At 40.4% G+C, this 23,187-nt stretch overlaps 1 protein-coding gene across 2 annotated transcripts in view; it reads right to left on the bottom strand.

Moving 5' to 3' along the window:
- Positions 1-20,646, bottom strand: part of ZC4H2 (zinc finger C4H2-type containing) — a 75,828-nt gene extending 55,182 nt beyond the window's left edge. The window contains exon 1 of one of the 2 annotated variants that reach the window (XM_061410323.1): positions 20,455-20,646. In XM_061410323.1, coding sequence (XP_061266307.1) covers positions 20,455-20,507 — 53 coding nt within the window. In that variant the 5' untranslated portion in view covers positions 20,508-20,646. The remainder of the gene's footprint in view (positions 1-20,454) is intronic. The other variant, XM_061410322.1, reaches the window with a different exon arrangement.
- Positions 20,647-23,187: the final 2,541 nt, after the last annotated feature.

Genomic DNA, 23,187 nt, shown 5'->3' with positions numbered 1-23,187 from the left:
CTGGAACTATGATGCTTTTCCTATGAGCCAATGGATTTTTAAATTTTGATCTCTGGTTCCTCTGCCTTTTCTAAATCCAGGTTGATCACCTGAAAGTTCACAGTTCATGTACTGCTGAAGCCCAGACCACAACCTTGACTGTGTGGATCACAACAAAATGTGGAATACTCTTAAAGAGATGGGAATATCAGACACCTCACCTGTCTGCTGAGAAATTTGTATGCACGACAAAAATCAACAGTTATAACTGGACATCTACAGGACTGGTTCAAAATTAGGAAAGGAGTATTTCTTGACTGTGTATCATCACCCTGTTTATATAACTTCTATGGAGAGTACATCATCCAAAATGCTGTGCTGGATCAGATTGCCCAGAGAAATATCAACAACCTCAGATATGCATACAATACCACTCTAATGGCAAAAAGCAATGAATAACTAAAGAGCCTTTTGATGAGGGTGAAAGAGGAGAGTGAAAAAGCTGGCTTAGATTTCAGCATTCAAAAACAAAGATCACGGCATCTGGCCCCATCCCTTCATGGCAAATAGTTTGGGAAAACGTGGAAACAGTGACAGACTATTTTCTTGGGTGCCAAAATCACTGCAGATGGTGACTGCAGCCACAAATTTAAAAAATGCTTGCTCCTTGGGAAAAAAAGCTATGATGAGCCTAGGTGGCATATTAAAAAGCAGAGACAACTGTTTGTTGACTAACATTTGAATAGTCAAAGCTTTGGTTTTCCAGTATTCATGTATGGATGTGAGAGTTGGACCAAAAAGAAGTCTGAGAAATTGATGCTTTTGAATTGTGGTGCTGGAGAAGATTCTTGAGAGCCCCTTGGTCTGAAAGGAGATCTAAACAGTCAATCCTAAAGGAAACCAACCCTGAATAATCATTGCAAGGTCTGATGCTGAAGCTGATACTCCAATATTTTGGCCACCTGATTCAAAGAGGCAACACATTGGAAAACGCTCTGCTGCTGGGGAAGATTGAGGGCAGGAAGAGAGGGAGACGACAGAGAATGAGATGTTTGGATAGCATCACTGACTCAATGGACATGAGTTTGAGCAAACTCCTGGAAATAGTGAGGGACAGGGAAGCCTGGTGTGCTACAGTCTATGGGGTTGCAGAGTCAGACATGACTTAGTGACTAAGCAGTGAACAACAGATAGGGAGAAAAGGAGAGGGAAAGATAAAATCTATCAGCCTATTTATCTGTAGAGATCTCTAGATATTGTGAGTGTTATGGACTAAATCTTGTTCTTCCAAAATCTGTACGTTGCAGCCCTAATCCAAAACGTGGGTCAAGTTTAGAGGGAGTGCTTTAGAGAGATAATTAAGGTTAAATGCAGTCATAAATGTGGGACCCTAATCCTATTGGAGTGATGCCCTTATAAGAAGAGGAAGAGATATCAGAGGTTGTTTTCTCTCTATATATATATGCACAGAAGAGAGACCATGTGAAGACACAGCAAAAACACAGCTGATTATAAGCCAGGAAGAGAGCCCTCACAAGAAAGCAAATTTGCTGGCACTTTGACCATGGACTTCTAGCCTCCGGAAATATGAGAAAACAAATGTCTGTTGTTTAAGACACCCAGTCTGTGACATTTTGTCTTGGAAGACCAAGCAGATTAACACAGATTTTAGTACCATGAAGTGGGGTACTATTTTAATAAAAATCTAAAAATGTAGAAGTGGGTTTGGAACTAGGTGATGAGTAGAAGCTGGGAGAGTTTTGAGGTACATGCTAGAAAAAGCCTATATTGCCTTTAAGTGACTGTCACAGACTGGAGAAAAATTCATCCTTATTATACAGTGGTAAAGGATTTGGCTGAAATTTGCCCTAATGTTTTATGAAGGTAGTAACTGTGCTCAATGAAATTAGATATTTAGTTGAGGAGATTTTTAGGCAAAGTGTGCATGTGAAGAGACGCTGCTTATAGTGAAATGCAAGAGGAGAGATAAATCAAAAGAATCATTAAACAAGAGGAACCAGAACTTGAATATTTGAAAAATTCTCATTCTATCCACATTGCCAAAAATATAAAGCATGTTCTGGAGTGAACACTATGGATGTGCCTAGAAAACCACTCCCTGAGGAGATTACTCATGATTTTAATTAGGTATCTCAGCAGAAGTCAGGAATAGAGATGGGATTATGCAAACACAGACACTGTCAGCGTGGACCAGGGGAGCAGAGAGAGGATGAACTAAAGGGAAGAGTTTGGAATCTACAAGACAGGACAATAGAGTTATTTAGCTGCAAACATGCTTCATCCTTCAAGTAAAGAATGGCACCAAAGGTGATTTAGAGGTCATCAGGGCTACAATTCCCACCATTGGATCTAGACCTAACAGACCCTGGAGGGAAGGCTGTTGCCTCCTCAGTTTCAGTGGGCCAGGCTGCCTCTGACTAGTGCCTCAGGAGAAAAGTGACAGCAAAATGCTGTGAGTGTGGGGGTGATACTGCCCAAGGCATGCAGCCAAAGATTATTCTCCAGCCTGAAAAACCTAAAGAAATTTGCCTTGTTAGGTTTTGCACTTTCTTGAGATCTATCATTCCTCTCTTCTTTCTGGTTTCTCCCTTTTGAAAAGGGAATGTTTTTTTCCTATGCCTGTCCTATCATTATATTTGGGAAGCAGATCATTTGTCTGATTTCACAGCTGGAGAGGAATTTTGCCTTTTGGATGAATCAGACCTCAAGTCTCATTGAACCCTAAATTAGATGATATATAGATGAGTCTTTTGACTGGGCATATGTGCTGGAATGCATTAAGACATTTGGGGCTGTTGGGAAGGGATGAATGGATTTTGCATGTGAGAAGGACATGCATTTGGTAAAAGTCATAGGGAAGAATGTTATGGAATGTATTGAGCCCCCTGATATACATATATTTAAGCCCTAAACCCCAAAGTACTTCCAGGTACTTTGAGAGAAATTTTAAGGAGGTATAAGGTTAACCTCCAAAATATTTAGAGAGAGAATTTTTAGGGAAGTATAAAGTTAAATGAGGTCATCAGAGTAGGGCCCTAATCTGGTAGTACTGACATCCTTATAAGTTGAGATAGGGACACATGAGCTCTATCTACACACAAGACCAGAGGAATTGGTGTATGAGGACACAAGGAAGAAGCAGCCATTTACAAGGAAAGGAAGAGAGCCCTTAACCCAAATCAAAATTTCTGGTATCTATATCATGAAGTTTTAGCCTCCAGAATTGAGAGATAATAAAGGCCTGTTATTTAAGACACTCAGAATATCCTTTGTTTCTTTGTGGCAGACTAAGCTGACTAATTCTCTTTCTAACACACACACAGTATAGACTAATGATACCATATAGGTTTCACATGGCACTCTGATATTAAGATCCAGGATTCTTTCCTTCTAATGTGGCCACCTACCACATTTTTACCTGTCTACCCTTCCAAGGATAGATTCTCACTTTGCTTCCATTCGCCCCCTGTAAAGCAATACTTTGATGAATATTCTTGTACTTGTCTGCGTAAATTTTTTGGGGGGGGGTCTCTATCCAAGGAATGGGAAATCTGGTGCACAGTTAAGTTATATTCTTATTTTATCTAAGCAGTGCCAATTTGCTGTGCATGATGTCTACACCAGTTCACACTCCTTATAGTAGTGCATAAGGGCACCTGTACCTGTGCTTGCACTCAGAAAGGAGGAACAGTGGGGAAGCTTGGTTGGAGATCTGTAACAGAATACATCGTGAGCTGGTCTCCTTTCTCTCTTAATCTCTGCCTGACTCAGCTAGCAGCTCTATTCCACCACCGTCAAGATACGACTAAATGCTGATTAACGATGGTAGGATCACTCACCTAGAGCCAGACATCCTGGAATGTGAAGTCAAGTGGGCCTTAGAAAGCATCACTATGAACAAAGCTAGTGGAGGTGATGGAATTCCAGTTGAGCTATTTCAAATTCTGGAAGATGATGCTGTGAAAGTGCTGCACTCAATATGCCAGCAAATTTGGAAAACTCAGCAGTGGCCACAGGACTGGAAAAAGTCAGTTTTCATTCCAATCCCAACGAAAGGCAATGCCAAAGAATGCTCAGACTACCATACAATTGCACTCATTTCACACGCTAGTAAAGTAATGCTCAAAATTCTCCAAGCCAGGCTTCAGCAATACGTGAACCGTGAAATTCCAGATTTTCAAGCTGGTTTTAGAAAAGGCAGAGGAACCAGAGATCAAATTGCCAACATCTGCTGGATCATGGAAAAAGCAAGAGAGTTCCAGAAAAACATATATTTCTGCTCTATTGACTATGCCAAAGCCTTTGATTGTGTGGATCACAATAAACTGTTGAAAATTCTGAAAGAGATGGGAATACCAGACTACCTGACCTGCGTTTTGAGAAAGCTATATGCAGGTCAGGAAGCAACAGTTCGAACTGGACATGGAACAACAGCCTGGTTCCAAATAGGAAAAGGAGTACGTCAAGGCTGTATACTGTCACCCTGCTTATTTAACTTATATGCAGAATACATCATGAGAAACGCTGGACTGGAAAAAAGCACAAGCTGGAATCAAGATTGCCAGGAGAAATATCAATAACCTCAGATATGAAGATGACACAACCCTTATGGCAGAAAGTGAAGAGGAACTAAAAAGCCTCTTGATGAAAGTGAAAGAGGAGAGTGAAAAAGTTGGCTTAAAGCTCAACATTCAGAAAACGTAGATTATGGCATCTGGTCCCATCACTTCATGGGAAATAGATGGGGAAACAGTGTCAGACTTTATTTTTCTGGGCTCCAAAATCACTGCAGATGGTGACTGCAGCCATGAAATTAAAAGACACTTACTCCTTGGAAGGAAAGTTATGACCAACCTAGATAGCATATTCAAAAGCAGAGACATTACTTTGCCAACAAAGGGCCGTCTAGTCAAGGCTATGGTTTTTCCAGTGGTCATGTATGGATGTGAGAGTTAGACTGTGAAGAAAGCTGAGCGCCGAAGAATTGATGCTTTTGAACTGTGGTGTTGGAGAAGACTCTTGAGAGTCCCTTGGACTGCAAGGAGATCCAACCAGTCCATTCTAGAGGAGATCAGCCCTGGGTGTTCTTTGGAAGGAATGATGCTAAAGCTGAAACTCCAGTACTTTGGCCACCTCATGCGAAGAGTTGACTCATTGGAAAAGACTCTGATGCTGGGAGGGATTGGGGGCAGAAGGAAAAGTGGACGACAGAGGATGAGATGGCTGGATGGCATCACCGACTCGATGGACGTGAATTTGAGTGAATTCTGGGAGTTGGTGATGGACAGGGAGGCCTGGAGTGCTGTAATTCATGGGGTCACAAAGAGTCAGACACGACTGAGTAACTGAACTGAACTCAACCAAATTATTGTGCTCTGCCCACCTTCATGCCCCTTCTCTGATCTCTGGGGGCCAAACAGAAATTTATCTAAAGTTCTCTGTATCAGTTCAGTTCAGTTCAGTCACTCAGTTGTGTCCAACTCTTGGCGACCCCATGGACAGCAGTATGCCAGGCTCCCCTCTCAACCACCAACTTCCGGTGCTTGCTGAAACTCATGTCAATTGATTCGGTAATGCCTCTCTGTACGTATTTGGGCAATTGCAGTGAAGTCAAACACTTGGCACAGACGGCAGCCAAGTGATTCACATACAGCAAGTAGGATTCACAGACCAGTGTGGGTAGAACCTGAGCACATGTGAAGCTCCAGGCTGGGAAGGACTTTCGAAGGCATTTGTTGTCCCTTTCCCAACCACTGCTTAAGTCCTTTCTATAATATATCACTTGCAGTGTTCAGTTAGGCTATCCTTGAACAACTTACACAGATTTTTCACCATTTCTCTAGACAATCCATTCCTTCTATAGGCAGTTCCAACAATTTGAAACCCTAGGGCCACACAGAACACAAATGCTCCTTGGCCCACCAAATTCATCCTCCCCTCCTTCCATAATAGAACCTCTTATTGTCATCTGGGTATGTGACACCTGGACTAAGGGCTATATTTCTGTCTCTCATTTGTAGCTTTTTCTGACCACGTGACAGTTTTCTGGCCAATGTAATGAACACACAAGCAATATAGGCAACATGTAGGCTATGACCCTAAAGGGAAAGAGCATGTCATTCACTTCCCCTTTGCCCTCTTCCCACTGCCTAATATGTATACACAACATCAAGCCATCTTCAGCCATGTAGATGAGGGCTACACCCTGTACATGGTGATGCAATAAGATAAAAAGAGCCTGAGTCCCCAAAATGGAATAACAACAAGAAACACAGGCAGCTTGTTCCAAGGCTGATAATATGAGAAATAAATGGATGAATTTCTGTCTTGTTTTAGCTACTGTTAATCTGGAACCACGTTGGATTAGCTTTACTAATATATATCCTGGTTAATTGGCTCCTGTATTTAATTAATTCTAAGATGCCATTGGACATAAGGTACACATTATCTTACGGACTACTAAAAGAGAGAAATGCTACCAATTATATTACAACAAAATGCTTGCTTTTAATGTTAATATTCATTAATAGTTGTTGAAAGAGCTCTGGTAGACTGATTTTATTTTATTTTTTAAAAATATAAATTTATTTATTTTAATTGGAGACTAATTACAATATTATATTAGTTTCCCCATACATCAACATGAATCCACCATAGGTGTACACGTGTTCCACATCCTGAACCCCCCTCCCACCTCCCTCCCCATACCATCCCTTTGGGTCATCCCAGTGCACCAGCCCCAAGCATCCTGTATCATGCATCAAACCTGGACTGGTGATTCATTTCACATATGATATTGTACATGTTTCTATGCCATTCTCCCAAAAATCCCACCCTCGCCCTATTGCACAGAGTCCAAAAGACTGATGTATATATCTGTCTCTTGCTGTCTCACATACAGGGTTATCGTTACCATCTTTCTAAATTCCATATATATGCATTAGTATACTATATTGGTGTTTTTCCTTCTGGCTTACTTCACTCTGTATAATAGGCTCCAGTTTCACCCACCTCATTAGAACTGATTCAAATGTATTCTTTTTAATGGCTGAGTAATACATCAAGGCTGTATATTGTCACCCTGCTTATTTAACTTATATGCAGAGTACATCATGAGAAACGCTGGACTGGAAGAAGCACAAGCTGGAATCAAGATTGCTGGGAGAAATATCAATAACCTCAGATATGCAGATGACACCACCCTTATGGCAGAAAGTGAAGAGGAACTAAAAAGCCTCTTGATGAAAGTGAAAGAGGAGAGTGAAAAAGTTGGCTTAAAGCTCAACATTCAGAAAACGTAGATTATGGCATCTGGTCCCATCACTTCATGGGAAATAGATGGGGAAACAGTGGAAACAGTGTCAGACTTTATTTTTCTGGGCTCCAAAATCACTGCAGATGGGGACTGCAGCCATGAAATTAAAAGACGCTTACTCCTTGGAAGGAAAGTTATGACCAACCTAGATAGCATATTCAAAAGCAGAGACATTACTTTGCCAACAAAGGTCCGTCTAGTCAAGGCTATGGTTTTTCCAGTAGTCATGTATGGATGTGAGAGTTGGACTGTGAAGAAAGCTGAGTGCTAAAGAATTGATGCTTTTGAACTGTGGTGTTGGAAAAGACTCTTGAGAGTCCCTTGGACTGCAAGGAGATCCAACCAGTCCATTCTGAAGGAGATCAGTCCTGGGTGTTCTTTGGAAGGAATGATGCTAAAGCTGAAACTCCAGTACTTTGGCCACCTCATGCGAAGAGTTGACTCATTGGAAAAGACTCTGATGCTGGGAGGGATTGCGGGCAGGAGAAGAAGGGGATGACAGAGGATGAGATGGCTGGATGGCATCACCAAGTCGATGATCGTGAGTTTGAGTGAACTCCAGGAGTTGGTGATGGACAGGGAGGCCTGGCGTGCTGTAATTCATGAGGTCGCAAAGAGTCGGACATGACTGAGCGACTGAACTGAACTGAACTGAACTGAATACTCCACTGTGTATATGTACCACAGCTTTCTTATCCATTTGTCTGCTGATGGACCTCTAGGTTGCTTCCGTGTCCTGGCTATTATAAACAGTGCTGTGATGAACATTGTGGTACACATGGCTCTTTTAATTCTGGTTTCCTTGGTGTGTATGCCCAGCAGTGGGATTGCTGGGTCATTGGTAGACTGATTTTAAAAAATATTTAAATCAGACTTTTCCAGTCTGATTCATTTCTCATATACAATAACTTTTTATTTCAAGGAAAAACCATGATAAAATCTTTTTGAAGATACTTTAATGGCAGTTAAACTCAACATCCAGTCACAACATACACATTATTCAATTATATGAAGGCATGATAATGTGAACAGTCATGGTCAAGTTCACATGTGTTTATGCATGGAAAATAACACAATTCCCTCTTGGCCAACAGCAATTATAAAGTAGAATTGTATTTAAGATACATTCTGACTTTAGTTTTTTTTTTTTTTTAATATAAAATATGTTTATAATTAATGGTAAAATCTGATTCTCTAAAACCAAATTTAGGGGATAGCCTTGACTTCCACCCTATTCATGATAGAGTAAGAGGAACGAGATTTTCCATCTCACCTTTGAAAAACTAAAGGAAAACAAACAAAAACACCAAGAAAAAAATATATTAAAAAGTGGGGTTCAAGATATTGGACATCAGGCAAGTAAGGTCAGTGATCTCTGAGAAGTGGAAAAGCTTAGGTGAACCTGAAGATTGCCGTATCCTATTGCCTAGAGAAATTCTCTAATCTGCAAGGCAGAGACAGGGAACTCAGACAGAGCCTGGCCATCTCCCTCAACAGAGGAAATGGAGTTATGAGTCTGGGGATGCCAAGTCATCTGGAGTTTGCAGGAAAGAGTACTGGAGAAGGAAAACTTGTGTAGATAGAGAATGGTTACAATTTTCAGAGGATTCCCCCTCAAGTTCTCACTGAAATACTGATCAGCATGTGTGTGTAAGGAAACTAACTATCTGAAGACAAGGAAACAACTAATTTTCCTCAAGGATTAGAGGAAGCAGTGATCAGAGCCCACAAAGGCCTGAGAACAGTGACTGTTCCAAACAACTAAGGTAGAAAAAATTCACAATTTATAAAACATTAGAATACAAAGATAAGTTCTGAGGAAAATGAGCTCTACACTAAATGCTGCTATGTGCACGTGCATGCTAAGTCACACCAGTCATGTCTGACTCTTTCCAACCCCAAGGACTGAAGCCTGCCAGGCTCCTCTGTCCATGAGATTATCCAGGTAAGAACACTGGAGTGGGTTGCCATGCCCTCCTCCAGGAGATCTTCCTGATCCAGGGATTGAACTTGCATGTCTTATGTTACCTGCATTGCCATGTGGGTTCTTTACAAATAGTGCCACCTGGGCAGCCCTAAATGCTGCTATGGTCCCACTTAACTAAGCTGAAAAGCAAGGCCTGGAAGGATAAAACTGATTCCAAATGTTTTAATGACATGCCAGAACAAATCTCAAGAATATTTATAGGAATGCAAATATATGCAGAGACAAAGTAAATTTCAAAATGTATGATATCTAACAAAACTTTGCCAGGTGTACAATTAAGCATGAATAATGTAGTTCATAATGTTGAGAATAATAAGTTAAACTGACCAAGAAATAACACGGTTGATAGAATTAGAAGCTAAGAATACTAATAGTTATTATAAATGTATTTCATATATTCACAAAGCTTGAAGAAATACTAGCCACATTAAGTAGAGATGAGGGAGAGATGAAAAAATTTCAAATATAAAAATAAGATATTTAAATATGAAAACTACAATGACTGCAATGAAAACTACATTAGTCAATTTAGACAATAAAGCAGAAAAGATTAATGAACATGAAGGCATACCAATAGAAAGTTTCCCAAATGAAATATATAGAGGAAAAAATATTAAAAAAATAAACAGCATCAGCAAACTGTGGGACAACTTCAAGTGGCTAAAAGTACATGTAACCAGAGATCAGGAAGGAGAGAGAAAAGAAAAATATTTGAAGAATTAATAACCAAAAATGTTTCAAATTTGATGAAAACAACACACACACCAATCCAAAATGTTCAAAAAATCTCGAGCATAGGAAGCAGGAGAAAAACTACATCAAGTGATAACACAATGGAATTGTTCATAACCAGTGATAAACAGAAAAACTTCACAGCAGCTTGAGGGAAAAAAAGAAAAGTTAGCCACAGGGAAATGAACGATAGAAGCAAGATGGCATATTATTTTTAAAGTACTGGGGGGGGGGGCGGAGAACCTCTACCAATATACAATTTTTACACACTGAAAATAACTTTTAAAAACAAAGTGAAATTAAAACTTTTTAAGACATAGAATACCTGAGCTGCTATATCATCAGCAAAGCTGCTCTATGATAAATGTTGAAAGATGTCCTTCAAACAGAAATAAAATGATAGCAGAAGAATATTGAACACTGAACTTGAAAAAAATATGATTCTTTTTCTTGTTATTCAAATTAATTAAAAAAGATAATCAACAATTTAAACCAAGAAGTGCATCAGTATAAAAGCACAGAGACCAGAAAGGGAGAAACAAAAATACAACATTGTAAGTTTTTTTACACTATATCTGCAGCAATATGAGATCACTTGAAGATAAACTGTGACAGGTAAACTACTAAAACAATTTAAGAAAAAAACAGAAAACAGCTTAAAAGTCAGAAAAACAGATCAAATAAAATATACTTAATCCAAAAGAAGGCAGAAAGGGAGGGAAAAGGGAACAAAAAACAGGTAAGATAAATGGGAAACAACAAGGTGGTAGATCTCATTCTAATCATATCAATAAATATGTTAAATATAAATGGTCTAAACACCCTCAATTAAAAAGGAGATCATCAGATTGGAAAAAAACAAACAGATAAACAAACCAAACTCTGGACTACCCATAAGATTCCTACTTTAAATATAAAGAAACAAATAAAGAGGAGAAGAAGATACACCATGCTAACACTATTCAAAAGAAAGCTGTCTAAATGCAGTGTGGTATCTTGGCAATGCTACCAAAGTCTCAGTGCAGACATTTTTTGTAGAAATTGAGTAGTGGAATCTAAAAATTAAACAGAAATGCAAAGGGCCTAGAGTAGCCGAAACAACTCTCAAGAAGAATAGCAAAGTTGGAGAACTTGCACTGCCTTAATTCAAGAATTATTTTAAAGCTGAAGTTTTCAAAATAGGTGAAGTATAGGCATAAAGGTACAAAAGTAGACCTGTGGAGAATAGAGTCCTGAAATAAACCCACAAATATATGGCCAACTGTTTTTAATGATGATGCAAAGGCAGTTCTGTGGAGAAAAAATCACTTTCTCACTAAATGGTCCTGAAAAAACTGGATATCTACATGCAAAGACAAACAAGCAAGGGGCTTCAAACTGTACTTTAAATCACACAGAAATTAAGTGAGAGTGGATTGTAGGCCTATGTGTAAAACCTAAAATTCCTGGAAGAAAACCTTTGTGACATTGGCTTAGGCAAAGATTTCTTTTATATGATACAAAAATCACAATCTGTAAAAGAAAGTACTGATGAGCAAGACTACTTTATTAACTTTACAAACTTCTGCAATTCAAAAGACACTCTTAAGAGGATGAAAAGACAAGCTGCAGACTGGGAGAACATTTTTGGAAGGCATGTATCTGATGAAAGCAAAGAATACACAAGATTCACAGTAAGTAAACAAATAACCCAACTGAAAAATGGGTTAAAGGTTAAACTGAAAAATGGCAAAATGTTTCAATAGACACTTCACCAGAGAAGACAGATGGGTGGAAAATAAATGTATGAAGAATATGCCCAACAGGATTAGAAACTGTAACCTTCACATTCTGCTTCTAGGGATGGAAATTGGCACAACCACTTTGGGAAACAGGTTTTTTGTTGTTCAGCCACTTTGTGTCTGACCCTGTGACCCCCATGGACTGCAGCATGCCAGGCTTCCCTGTCCTTCACCATCTCCCAGAGTTTTTTCAAACTCATGTCCATTGAGTCAGTGACGCCATTCAGCCATCTTGTCCTCTGTTGTCCCCTTCTCCTCTTGCGTTCAATCTCTGCCAGCATCAGGGTCTTTTCCAAAGAGTCAGCTCTTTACATCAGGTGGCCAAAGTATTGGAGTTTCAGCTTCAACATCAGTCCTTCCAGTGAATATTCAGGGTTGATTTCCTTTAGGATTGACTGGTTTGATCTTCTTGCTGTCCAAGGGACTCTCAAGAGTATTCACCAGTGTCACAGTTCAAGGGCATCAATTCTTCAGCACTCAGCCTTTTTTATTGTCCAGCTCTCACATGACTACTGGAAAAACCATAGCTTTGACTACACAGACCTTTGCAGGTAATGTGATATGTCTGCTTTTTAATACATTGTCTAGGTTTGTCATGGCTTTTCTTCCAAGGAGCAAGCACCTTTTAATTTCATGGCTACAGTCACCATCCACTGTGATTTTAGAGCCCAAACAGCTTTGCATTATCTTAAAAAGTTATAAAAAAGACCCAGAAATTTCATGCTAGGAATCTAACCAGGAGAAATGAAAGCACATTTCCACACAAAGGCTTATATGCAAAAGATCAGAGCAGCATTCAAAAGAGCCAAAAGGTAGAAACAACTCCAGTGTTCATGAACTGATGAAAGAATAAGCAAAGAATAAGCAAAACACATGTATAACCATACAATGGAATACTGCTTGCCAATAAAAAAGAAAGAAATGCTGATACATGGTACAATGTAGATGAGCCTAAAAAAAATGTTTTAAGTTATGTGCAATGTCCTGAAAAGGCAAATATGTAGAGACAGAAAGTATATTACTAATTGCCTGGGGCTGAGGGTGGGAATAGAGATGGACTGAAATTTGATATAAAGGGATCTTTAGGGGATGTTGGGAATGCAAAATTTTAAAGGAAATCAACCCTGAATATTCATTGGAAGGACTGATGCTGACGCTGAAGCTCCAATACTTTGGCCATCTGATGTGAACATGTGCATGTTAAGGAGATATTAGTATGCATTTGGGGAGCTGGTGAAGGGCCCTGGTTGCTCTAGTGGTGGCTGCATTCACATTCTTTGCCTTGTAGCTTCTTCTCCTTTCCTTCCCTGTTTTCCATCTCCCCTCTTTTGCCCTATTCTTCCCTTCCCCTTTCCACATATCCACATGCTCCTTCATCACCACTTGGAAGCCCAAGGAATTCATGGGTAAAATATACCAGAGTGGGATTTGGGGGCTGAGATCTGGAACATAATGTTGAAGTGTGGTTTAGATTAAAAGGAAAGACAGGGCTGTGAGCATGGTGTCAGAAGCATTAGTGGGGAATGGTCTGTGGTGATATTTCCCACTTCAAATTCTGCCATCAGTGTGTGGGAATGTGTTTGTGTGTGTCACTACAAATATATATGTGACTACAAGTATGTATATTTATGTGAATATGCCTGAAGGTGTGTATGGCTCTCAGCTTGACTTAATCAGATTATGGGGTGGTATTGTCTTCATCATTGGGCTTCTGTGGTAGTTCAGATGGTAAAGAATCTGCCTGCAATACAGGAGACCTGGGTTCCATCCCTGGGTCGGGAAATCCCCTGGAGAAGGAAATGGCCACCCACTCCAATATCCTTGTCTGGAGAATTCCATGGACAGAGGAGCCTGGTGGGTTACAGTCCATGGGGTCACAGAGTTGGACATAACTGAGGAACTAACACTTTTACTTTTCATCCTTATCACTACTACTTTAGCAAAGAAGCAAAAGTATTTTTTTTTAAACAACAACAACAAAAAAGACTGCTTTATTTATACCTTTAGGAGATTTAGGATTAGAACAGCTAAAGAATTATAGATAATGGTTAATCAGATTATCAGCATTTGTTGAAATGCATATGCCAAGTGAATAGGAGGATATATTCTCTCTTCCTTTCCTAGTTGTGTGACCATAGATAGGTTACCTAACCTCGTTGAGCCTTGGTATCCTTTCTGTAATGTGTGGATAATAATTCATACTACAGATTCCCATTAGCAAGATTGAGTATTAAATGAGCCACGAGTTTTAAAACTATTAGGTGTTCAACCATTGTTGGTTCTTTTCTCCAGTTCCTTCTATCCCTTCCTTCTCTTCATTTATAATACATGTTTTACCTGTCCATATGTGAACATCAAGTATGTATTTGTAGTACTTGCCCCATTTTAAATTCTTAAACCAAGTGATATAACCTTTGCATATTACTGTAAAATTGTCAAAAGCAGGTTAATTTAAAATGCTTTTGGTACATACATATCTAGAATTATGTCTTCTTTGTGAATTGACCCTTTCTCATATAGTTCAGTCATGTCATTTAATTGCTGTATTTAGACTATTTATATTCAACATAATTATTGATATGTTAAGGCTAAGTCTGCCATTTTATCTTTTGTTACCTGTTTTTTCTCTCTGTTTTTATTTTTTCTCTTTTCTTTGTTCTGTATTTATGTGGGTGACTTGAACATTTTTTTGAATTCCATTTAATGTATCTATAATTTTTTTAGTTAAAGTATAGTTGATTTGCAATATTATATTAGGTTCAGGTGTACAACAGAGTGACTCAATATTTTATATACTATGTACCATTCGAAGCTATTATAAAATATTGGCTATAATTCTCTGTGTTTTACAATCTATGTATAATATTTATTTTATACATAGTTTTTTATGTCTTTTATTCCCCTACCCCTTATCATTCCCTTCCCCCACTTTCCTATCCTACTGGTAACCACTAGTTTGTTCTCTATATTTGCGAGTCTGTTTCTATATTTTGCTATGTTCATTGGTTTGTTTTATTTGTTAGAATCCACATATAATAGACAACATACAGAATTTAGATCCTCAAAAAGCTAAAAATAGAACTACCATATGATTCAGGAATTCCACTCCTGTGTATATAATCCAAAGAAAATGAAAACACTAATTCAAAAAGATACATGCACCCCTATGTTTATAGCATCATAATTTACAATAGCTAAGATATGGAAGAAATCTTAGTGTCCATCAACAGATGAATGGATCAATAAGATGGAATTTTACTTCCCTTTTACATTCCTTTACACTCTCTGTTCATAATATAAATGTCTTAAATATTTCCTCTATACACATTCAGAACAACATGAGACAGTGTAATAAATTATGATCCAATTATCAAACAAGATTCATACAACTCAAGAGGAAAAGAAATTCTGTTGTATTTACCCAGGTTTTAGTCTACTATGTTCTTTCTTCCAAGTTTCCTCCTTTTACCATTTCTTTTCTGTTTTAAGATTTACTTTAGTCATGCTTATAAGATAGACATCCTACTGATAAATTCCCTGTTTCCTTTCATCTAAGAGTATCTTGATTATCCCTTTATTCCTGAAGGTTATTAGCACTGAACATAGGATTCTTGGTTGATGATTCTTTTTCCTTCAGCACTTGAAAAATGTGCTACTTCCTGCTAGGGCTTCATCACTTTCTGATGAGGAATCTGCTGACTTTCTTTTCTTTTTTTTCCCTTGAAGGTTGTCAACCACAAGTTGGTACTTTCCATGGGTGCTTGCCATCTACCTCTACAAGGATTAAATCATGTGCTGCTGCAGCGACTGACCTACAACACCCCCTGAAGGACTTCAGGATGGAGAGCAGTAATCTTTGGATGAAGATCAGCTGTCCCACAACCTGCATACTGGAAAAGATACAATTTAAGGGAGTATCTCCAACCTGGATGAAAGGACTTTTTATCAGGTACTCTTAACTAGCTAATGCACAGTGAACACTGAAGGGAAATTGACTCTTGGATTAATTCCCACTTCTAAAGGCCCCTAAACCAGACTGTTCTATAGAGAGGACTGCTGATCTCAAATTCACCTTAAAACAATGTTCAAACACAGGACACTCACCAGGATGAGAAAAAGACATCAAAAGTAGACAGCTTACCCAAGATGCTAGACCTGATTCATATGATCATTTATAATGTTTTCTTGATTTCTTAGACCTCTGCATATAAATCAAATGTTTTTCTACCATGGACACAATCCTATGCTAATTTTAAAGGTCAATCCAATTGTTGGGTTGTGGCCAATTACCTGTGTCTAGTACTTCCAAATTACCTTGGTAGATTTCTCCACTCCAAGGCTCTAATTGGATGACCCTTAAAAAACCTTATTTCTGTCCTGTTCTGGCTACTCTTGTATTGCTAGGTGGGATCTTCTCTACTGGCCAATTAATAATGCCTGCTCTGACCCTGGTCATTGTTCAAGCTCAAGCAGAGCAACAAGCAAAAATTCAGCCAAGGAACACAACTTCTCATAATTATGGGATGGATTTATATGGTTAACACCAGATTGTGGTCATTTAAGATTTAAGCAATCCCCCCCACCCCGCTTTATCTTGAGAACAATTAAATTATGCCAAGGATAAGCAGCCTAGTGACACTAGGAAATTGGATTGGGATCCATATGGACAGTGAAAATATATAATTTCCCTGAAATATAAAGATTGGTACAGCATAAGAATAAGTCAGAAGATCTGAGGATATAGGGGGCTGCACCTAATGGAAGTTACTGGCTTCTTACTTATGACTTTAATAATATTGCTAATTATATTATTTGTACTTTGCCTGTTCTACAAGATTATTGCTTCTTGTTTGACCAAATGTGTGACTGAACCTCCAAAGAAAATAATGATGACTAGGTAAATTGAAGCAGTTGATCAAATATTCTGTATGTGATCAACAATTATAATAATGTAACTCTATATGGGAAGATACAAAAAGGGGAAATTTTCTGGGACTATAGCGGCTTAACTAAGACAAATTAGTCCAGAGACCTTTGATTACTATTGATAAGACCTAGTCCAGTAATAGCACATTGAGTGGCCTGCCTGGAAAATCTTCTTGAGACCTGAGAATGAGCCTTCCTAGCAATGTGGGACAAAATAGTCATGAAATGCCTCTCAAAGTATGGCTGAATTTATAACCATGAAGGGGCCCTGTCAATCACAAATTGGCCCTTGCTGTGGGAGCTTGCCATCTACCTCTACAAGGATTAAATCATGTGTTGCTGCAGCTGCTAACCTCCAACACCCTCTGAAGGAGTTCAGGGTAGAGAGCAGAAATGAGGCATTTTGTGTTCTAGGAAACTGGCAGGACAGATCTTAAGATAGTTAGATATTCTCAGGAGCTGATTTGATGAGCCCAATTCTTGTATCTCCTCATATTTAGAAAAGCCCAAAACTCCTTCATGGTGAACAACTGTTTCTTGTGACTAGCAAAAGCTTCATGAGACCAGCAAAAACTTTCTACAAAAAATATGTGCTTGATTGCATGTACTCCCACTTTTCCCCCTACCTCTTTGGAGCAGTTTCTCAGGGCTATCTGAGGTGCTGTCTCCCGGGGTGAAGTCATCATATTTCTCCAAATAAAACTTAACTCATAACTCTCATGTTGTGCATTTTTTTCAATAGAGAAGGTATAGGTAAAATATTATTTCTTTGGCTGCTTTCTAGATCTTTTCTCTGCTTTTGTTTTCAGAAAGTTTACTTGTTGAATGTGTCTCGTATGAATTTCTTCAGGTCTTTCCTAATGATATTTGCTTAATTTCTTGGATCTGGAGGTTTATGTCCTTTGCTCAGTTTGGGAAGTTTTAAGCCACTACTTCTTCAGGTACTTTTCTGGCCCTGTTTTATTTCTGTTCTCTGAGATTCTGTTGACATGAATGTTAGATCCTTTATTATAACACTACAGGTCTGGAGGTTCTGGCTCTGTTCAATTCCTTTTCTTTCTTTCTTATTCTTCTTTTTTTTTTTTTTTTGCATTTAATTTCCCTCTGTTGTTCAGATTGGGTTATTTCTATTGTTTAATGTTTAAGTTGTCTGATTCTTTCCTCTGTCTTCTCCATCTTGCTGTTGAGCCTCTTCATTGAGTTTTTAAGTCTTTTTTTTTTTTTTTTTCCAGTTTTCAAACTTCCATTGGTTTGCTCTGCACTTTACATTTCTTTGTTGAGACTTTCTATTTAAATGCTGAGATTGTCTATTTTATAATTTGTTGCAAGTGTGATGCATTTGCTCCCTGAAGCATTTTTATGATGGCTACTTTAAAATCCTTATCGGATAATTCTAACCTCTGTGCCATCTCAATCCTAGCATCTGTTTACTTTCTCTTGCCACTGAAATTGATAATGTTGGTATGTCAAGTGATTTTTTTTTTCAATTAAATTTGGACACTCTGGATCTCTCTGGTTTTTGCAGGCATTCTCTGACGTGCTACTTTTGCAGGGAAGAGGGGCAGCATAAGTCCAGGTTATCCACTGGGTCTCTGATTGACATCCAATTTGAGGAGAGGCTCTTTGCTATTGCTGGTTGGGGATGAGAGTTCTGGCCTCTCTATGGGCCTTCTAGGATCCTATCCCAGCTAGCAGTGGTAGGAATGCCAGGTTTACCACCGGTGAGGGTGGAAGTCATGCCCCTCCATTTGGTCTCTACTAAGATGGGTCACTTCTCCTTGCTTCCAACTGTTCCTTCTCTTGGGGTTGGGTAGGATTCCTTTAAAGTCTGTTAAAAATAAGTCTAGGCTCTTCTTGCAGGCAAAAGTTTATTATTAACTGAATTGTTATTATGACAGTTGACCTTTTCCTGCAACAAGGTGTCTCACTCCCTATATCTGGATCCTTTTGCAGAAAAGAAAATGCAACACATGCCCCCTCTCTACATTTTACCAGACCCTCCTTGGAGAAGGCAATGGCAACCCACTCCAGTACTCTTGCCTGGAAAATCCCATGGACGGAGGAGCCTGGTAGGCTGCAGTCTGTGGGGTCGCAAGGAGTCAGACACGACTGAGCGACTTCACTTTCACTTTTCACTTTCATGCATTGGAGAAGGCAATGGCAACCCACTCCAGTATTCTTGCCTGGTGAATCCCAGGGACGGTGGAGCCTGGTGGGCTGCCATCTATGGGGTCGCATAGAGTCGAACACGACTGACGTGACTTAGCAGCCATGGGACAGAATGGGAAGCCCAGAACCTCTGCACACAAATGGACTGGGTTTCTGTCAAAATCTGGTATTTTCAAATGGTTTGGTTCTGGAAAAGTTACTTAAATTTTCTGAACTTCCATTTTCCCGGTTGTAAAGGAAGTGTAGGAAGTTGTCAGGACTCTTGCAGCAATAGTAGGTCAATCAGCTTGGTAAATAATAGTTTCCTTCCTTTTACTCTCCAGAAGAGGTAGAGATATAATCCCTGCAAAGGACAAAAAAGCCAAAGCGCTTCCCCACTACCACCATCATGTGTGAATCTCATCTAAGGCATTCACTCCAAGGGTTAAATCTGTTGATCAAAGCCTTATTTCTTAAAGGGACACACTTGATATTCTCCCCCATTTTTCTTCAGGTTTCTAAAAAACACTAAAGAGAGACTGCCCGATCCACATCACCCTCAGAAGAAGGGTGGAAGCCGAGGCAGAGACGGGTAGGTGGGGGACAAGGAGTCTTAGCAGAGAAGAGCAGAGGAAGGAAGGCCTAATGTTGGCCCAGGCAGTTCACTCAACCAAAGTTATTATGATCTGAGCAAGGACAGTATCATCCTCTAGCTAATGCCACTCCTGGAGAGAAGGGGGAGGGGATGTAGGCAACACCCACTTTTCCAACCTGCCCATCAGCCTATCACCTCTGGGTCCTGACAGCAACTGCCAGTAGGTGGTAACTGCCTCCCCAGTCTCCACCACTCCTGCCCCTCTCCCCTCCCTGAGCATCTGGTAGAAGAGGAAGAAAGTGGTGAGTAAAAGCAAAAAATACACAAGAGCGAGTGCTGTCTGTCCTCTCAGTGCGGGCCTTGCATAAGATTCCTCCTTATCCCCAGCTGGCAGTCCCCAGCTGCTGCCACCAGCCCCTGATGTGTTAGACTGCTCTTAAAAGGCTCAGCCGAGCTCGAGGTCCTGAAGTTGAACAGAAGACTGAAAAGAATCTAGATTCATAAAGAGCAAGGAGCCAAATACACCTTGGAGCCAATCAACACTTTAAAGAATAATGGGTCCAAGAATGCCATTTCCCTAACTCCCACCCAAGAAGAATAAAGCTGTCTTGGGACCAACACCGCCACCCCGGCCACACACACACACACACACACCGCCCACCACCCCCACCCCCGCTCCACCCTCCCCCCCCCGCCACTGTATGTCTCAATCTGGCTTTCTCAAACACATTTGACAAGAGATCCCTCTCGGTCAGTCTGTTTCTCTGCCTCTCTCTCTGCTAGTCTTAGTTCTGACTCTCCCCTGCCTCTTTCCCATCCTTGAATTCCATAGTGAATGGGATCCTTTCCCGTCCCTCTCTGCAAGTAGCCCAACAATAGATACTTTCTGTAGGTAATAGCCCTCTCCGGTAGTGAGGGATTTGTGGAGCTTCGGAGGGGGACTTGGGGGGCACTGAAATGTTGCACTTACCTGATCTCTTTAATGCTTTCCAATTTGCACATGATTTCCTGCTCATCTGCCATGCTTTTCACTCTCAACTTCACGTCCTGAGAAATACACAAACACACAGACCCAGGGATACAATAGACACAATGTAACCACCTCCTCTCGGCAGGAGGCTCTGAGCCTGTGCGGTAGGGACGTGGAGAAGGCCTGGGAGCTGTAGTTCACAGCTCCAGGACCAGCCAGGCAGCCCAGGGGCCTGCAGGACTACAACTCCCAGAAGGCCAAGCGAGACACTCCTGTTTCTCTTCCTGCAGCCGCACTTTAAGTCAATTTGTCACCGATAATTGTGTCAAAGTTTGCCAGGAGTACAAAACAATAGTGATATTCGTTTGGGCGGTGCGCGGAAAAAAATGAGGAAGAAATACCACAGAAGGCTACTGAACAGATGAGAGACACTCACATCCCGCGGGGGCCCCTCACACCAACAAAAGCTTGCCAGGTGTCGCTCATTAGTGGACACTGGGGCTGGAGAGAAACTCTGCAGGTGACATTGCTTCTGAGAGATTGAGTGTTCTGGCAACCGTCTGGAAACTAGTGGCTTTGGCATTCAGATGGAGATGGAGTGGAGGTAGAGAGAGGCGAAGGAAGGAGGGAGCAGCTGCTATAGCTGAAGGATGGAGAGGGGGTGACCTCCTTCCTTCCTGCCTTCCATCCATTCTAGTTACTGAGTTCAGACTTTGCCAATCAACAAAGGAGGTACTGGGGACAGTACTGGGTGGATACTGGGGTTGGCACCGGGGTGGGACAACAATAAATAAAAGCAAGTCCTTGCCTTTGAGGAGCAGGAGAGTATGAAAAATTACCCATTAACTAAAGTGCATTGTGCTGTCATAATACAGAAATGGATAAAGTGTAATCTGAGCAGAGAAAGTGTAAATAGGTCTCAAAAGGTAACTGAGAATTTTCCAGTCCACTGAAGAGGACTGACTTTCCAGGACAGGGCACAACACATACAGAAAGGAAAGGGCAAGTAGACCAAGGTGTCTGAAGCACAAGGTTAATATATGGAGTGCAGAGGAGGAAAGGAGAAATGGGGAGATGTACCTGGAAAAGATAGGTTGGAACCAGGTTGTGAAATGCCTTTAAATCCAAACGAGTTTGGATTTAATCATACAGGCACATATATGTCACACATTTATTAAGTGTGTTAAATAATACCAAGTTATTTTATGTTTCAAAGCACAGGAGTGGTAAAGTTGGAGGGATGTCTTAGAGAAGTGACTCTAGAGGCAAAGAGGTGAATGATTTCAGGGCAACCAGATAGCATATTCAAAAGCAGAGACATAACTTTGCCAACAAAGGTTCATCTAGTCAAGGCTATGGTTTTTCCTGTGGTCATGTATGGATGTGAGAGTTGGACTGTGAAGAAGGCTGAGTGCCGAGGAACTGATGTTTTTGAACTGTGGTGTTGGAGAAGACTCTTGAGAGTCCCTTGGACTGCAAGGAGATCCAACCAGTCCATTCTGAAGGAGATCAGCCCTGGGATTTCTTTGGAAGGAATGATGCTAAAGCTGAAACTCCAGTACTTTGGCCACCTCATGCGAAGAGTTGACTCATTGGAAAAGTCTCTGATGCTGGGAGGGATTGGGGGCAAGAGGAGAAGGGGACGACAGAGGATGAGGTGGCTGGATGGCATCAGTGACTCGACGGACGTGAGTCTGGGTGAACTCTGGGAGTTGGTGATGGACAGGGAGGCCTGGCGTGCTGCGATTCATGGGGTGGCAAGGAGTCAGACACGACTGAGCGACTGATCTGATCTGATCTGATCTGAACAAGAGGTAGTTGTTTAGAGAGCATGGACAGGCCCAGAGAGCTGGGTTTTGGACAAATAAAGGACTTTAACTCACTTCCAACTAAAAGTAAGCTGGAGTTATTTCCAATTGATCTTGCCCTTTCTTTTTCTGGGCCTCAGTTTCCTCATCTGAAAAATGGACCTACGAAGCCACACCTCAAAAGCTTGTTGTGAGTACTCAATGAAATCATTCCCAGATGGTGCTATTTTCGGGAGCTGGAGAATAGTGGGACATGAGTCTGAGGATATTCTGGATATCCATACTGAGTTTAAGAGTTCTCTAGAGAAAGAATTGAATCCCTGATCTTCTTTGGATCCTAGACACAATAACTTTACAACCAGGAAATTCTCCCTGGTATCCAGCCTAAAAATTTCCTGGTGGTCTTGAGGATCCCTGTCTTGTAGTGTCACTAGAAAGCATCTGAAGACTATTAAGTTGGTTGCGCACAAAGACTGTGGATCTGAGCTACAGTACCTTAGAGTCCAAAGCCAAGGCTGCAGCCCTGTTCTATAAGAGGAGGGGGAAGGGAACAAGGCCATGTAAGTTCCTGGAATGTATCTGATACTGTGCTAAGAGCTGTATGTATATTCCCTCATTTCATCCTCTCAATCACTGTGAAGGTGATGAGTAGATTTATCCCTTTTTAAGAGGAAAAAAAGTGACTCTGGAAAACTGGCTTGGCCAAAGCCACAAAGTAAGTTATAAAGCTAGATCCTGGGCGCAGGTTGAACCAGGGGACTTTGGAATATCTACGAAAAAATATGAAGAACAAAAGTAAAATGGGATCTTAAATGTATTTATGTCAAAAATCATTTTATAACTTAACTCCGATTTGAAGAGAAATGGAAGATGTGTATAGGGGTGTTGGGGAAGTTATTCAGAAATGGTCTCTGAGGTTTTAAAA

Source organism: Bos javanicus, chromosome X (assembly GCF_032452875.1).
Source record: "Bos javanicus breed banteng chromosome X, ARS-OSU_banteng_1.0, whole genome shotgun sequence".
Lineage (NCBI taxonomy): Eukaryota > Metazoa > Chordata > Mammalia > Artiodactyla > Bovidae > Bos > Bos javanicus.
This window is presented reverse-complemented; position numbering and strand designations above follow the sequence as displayed.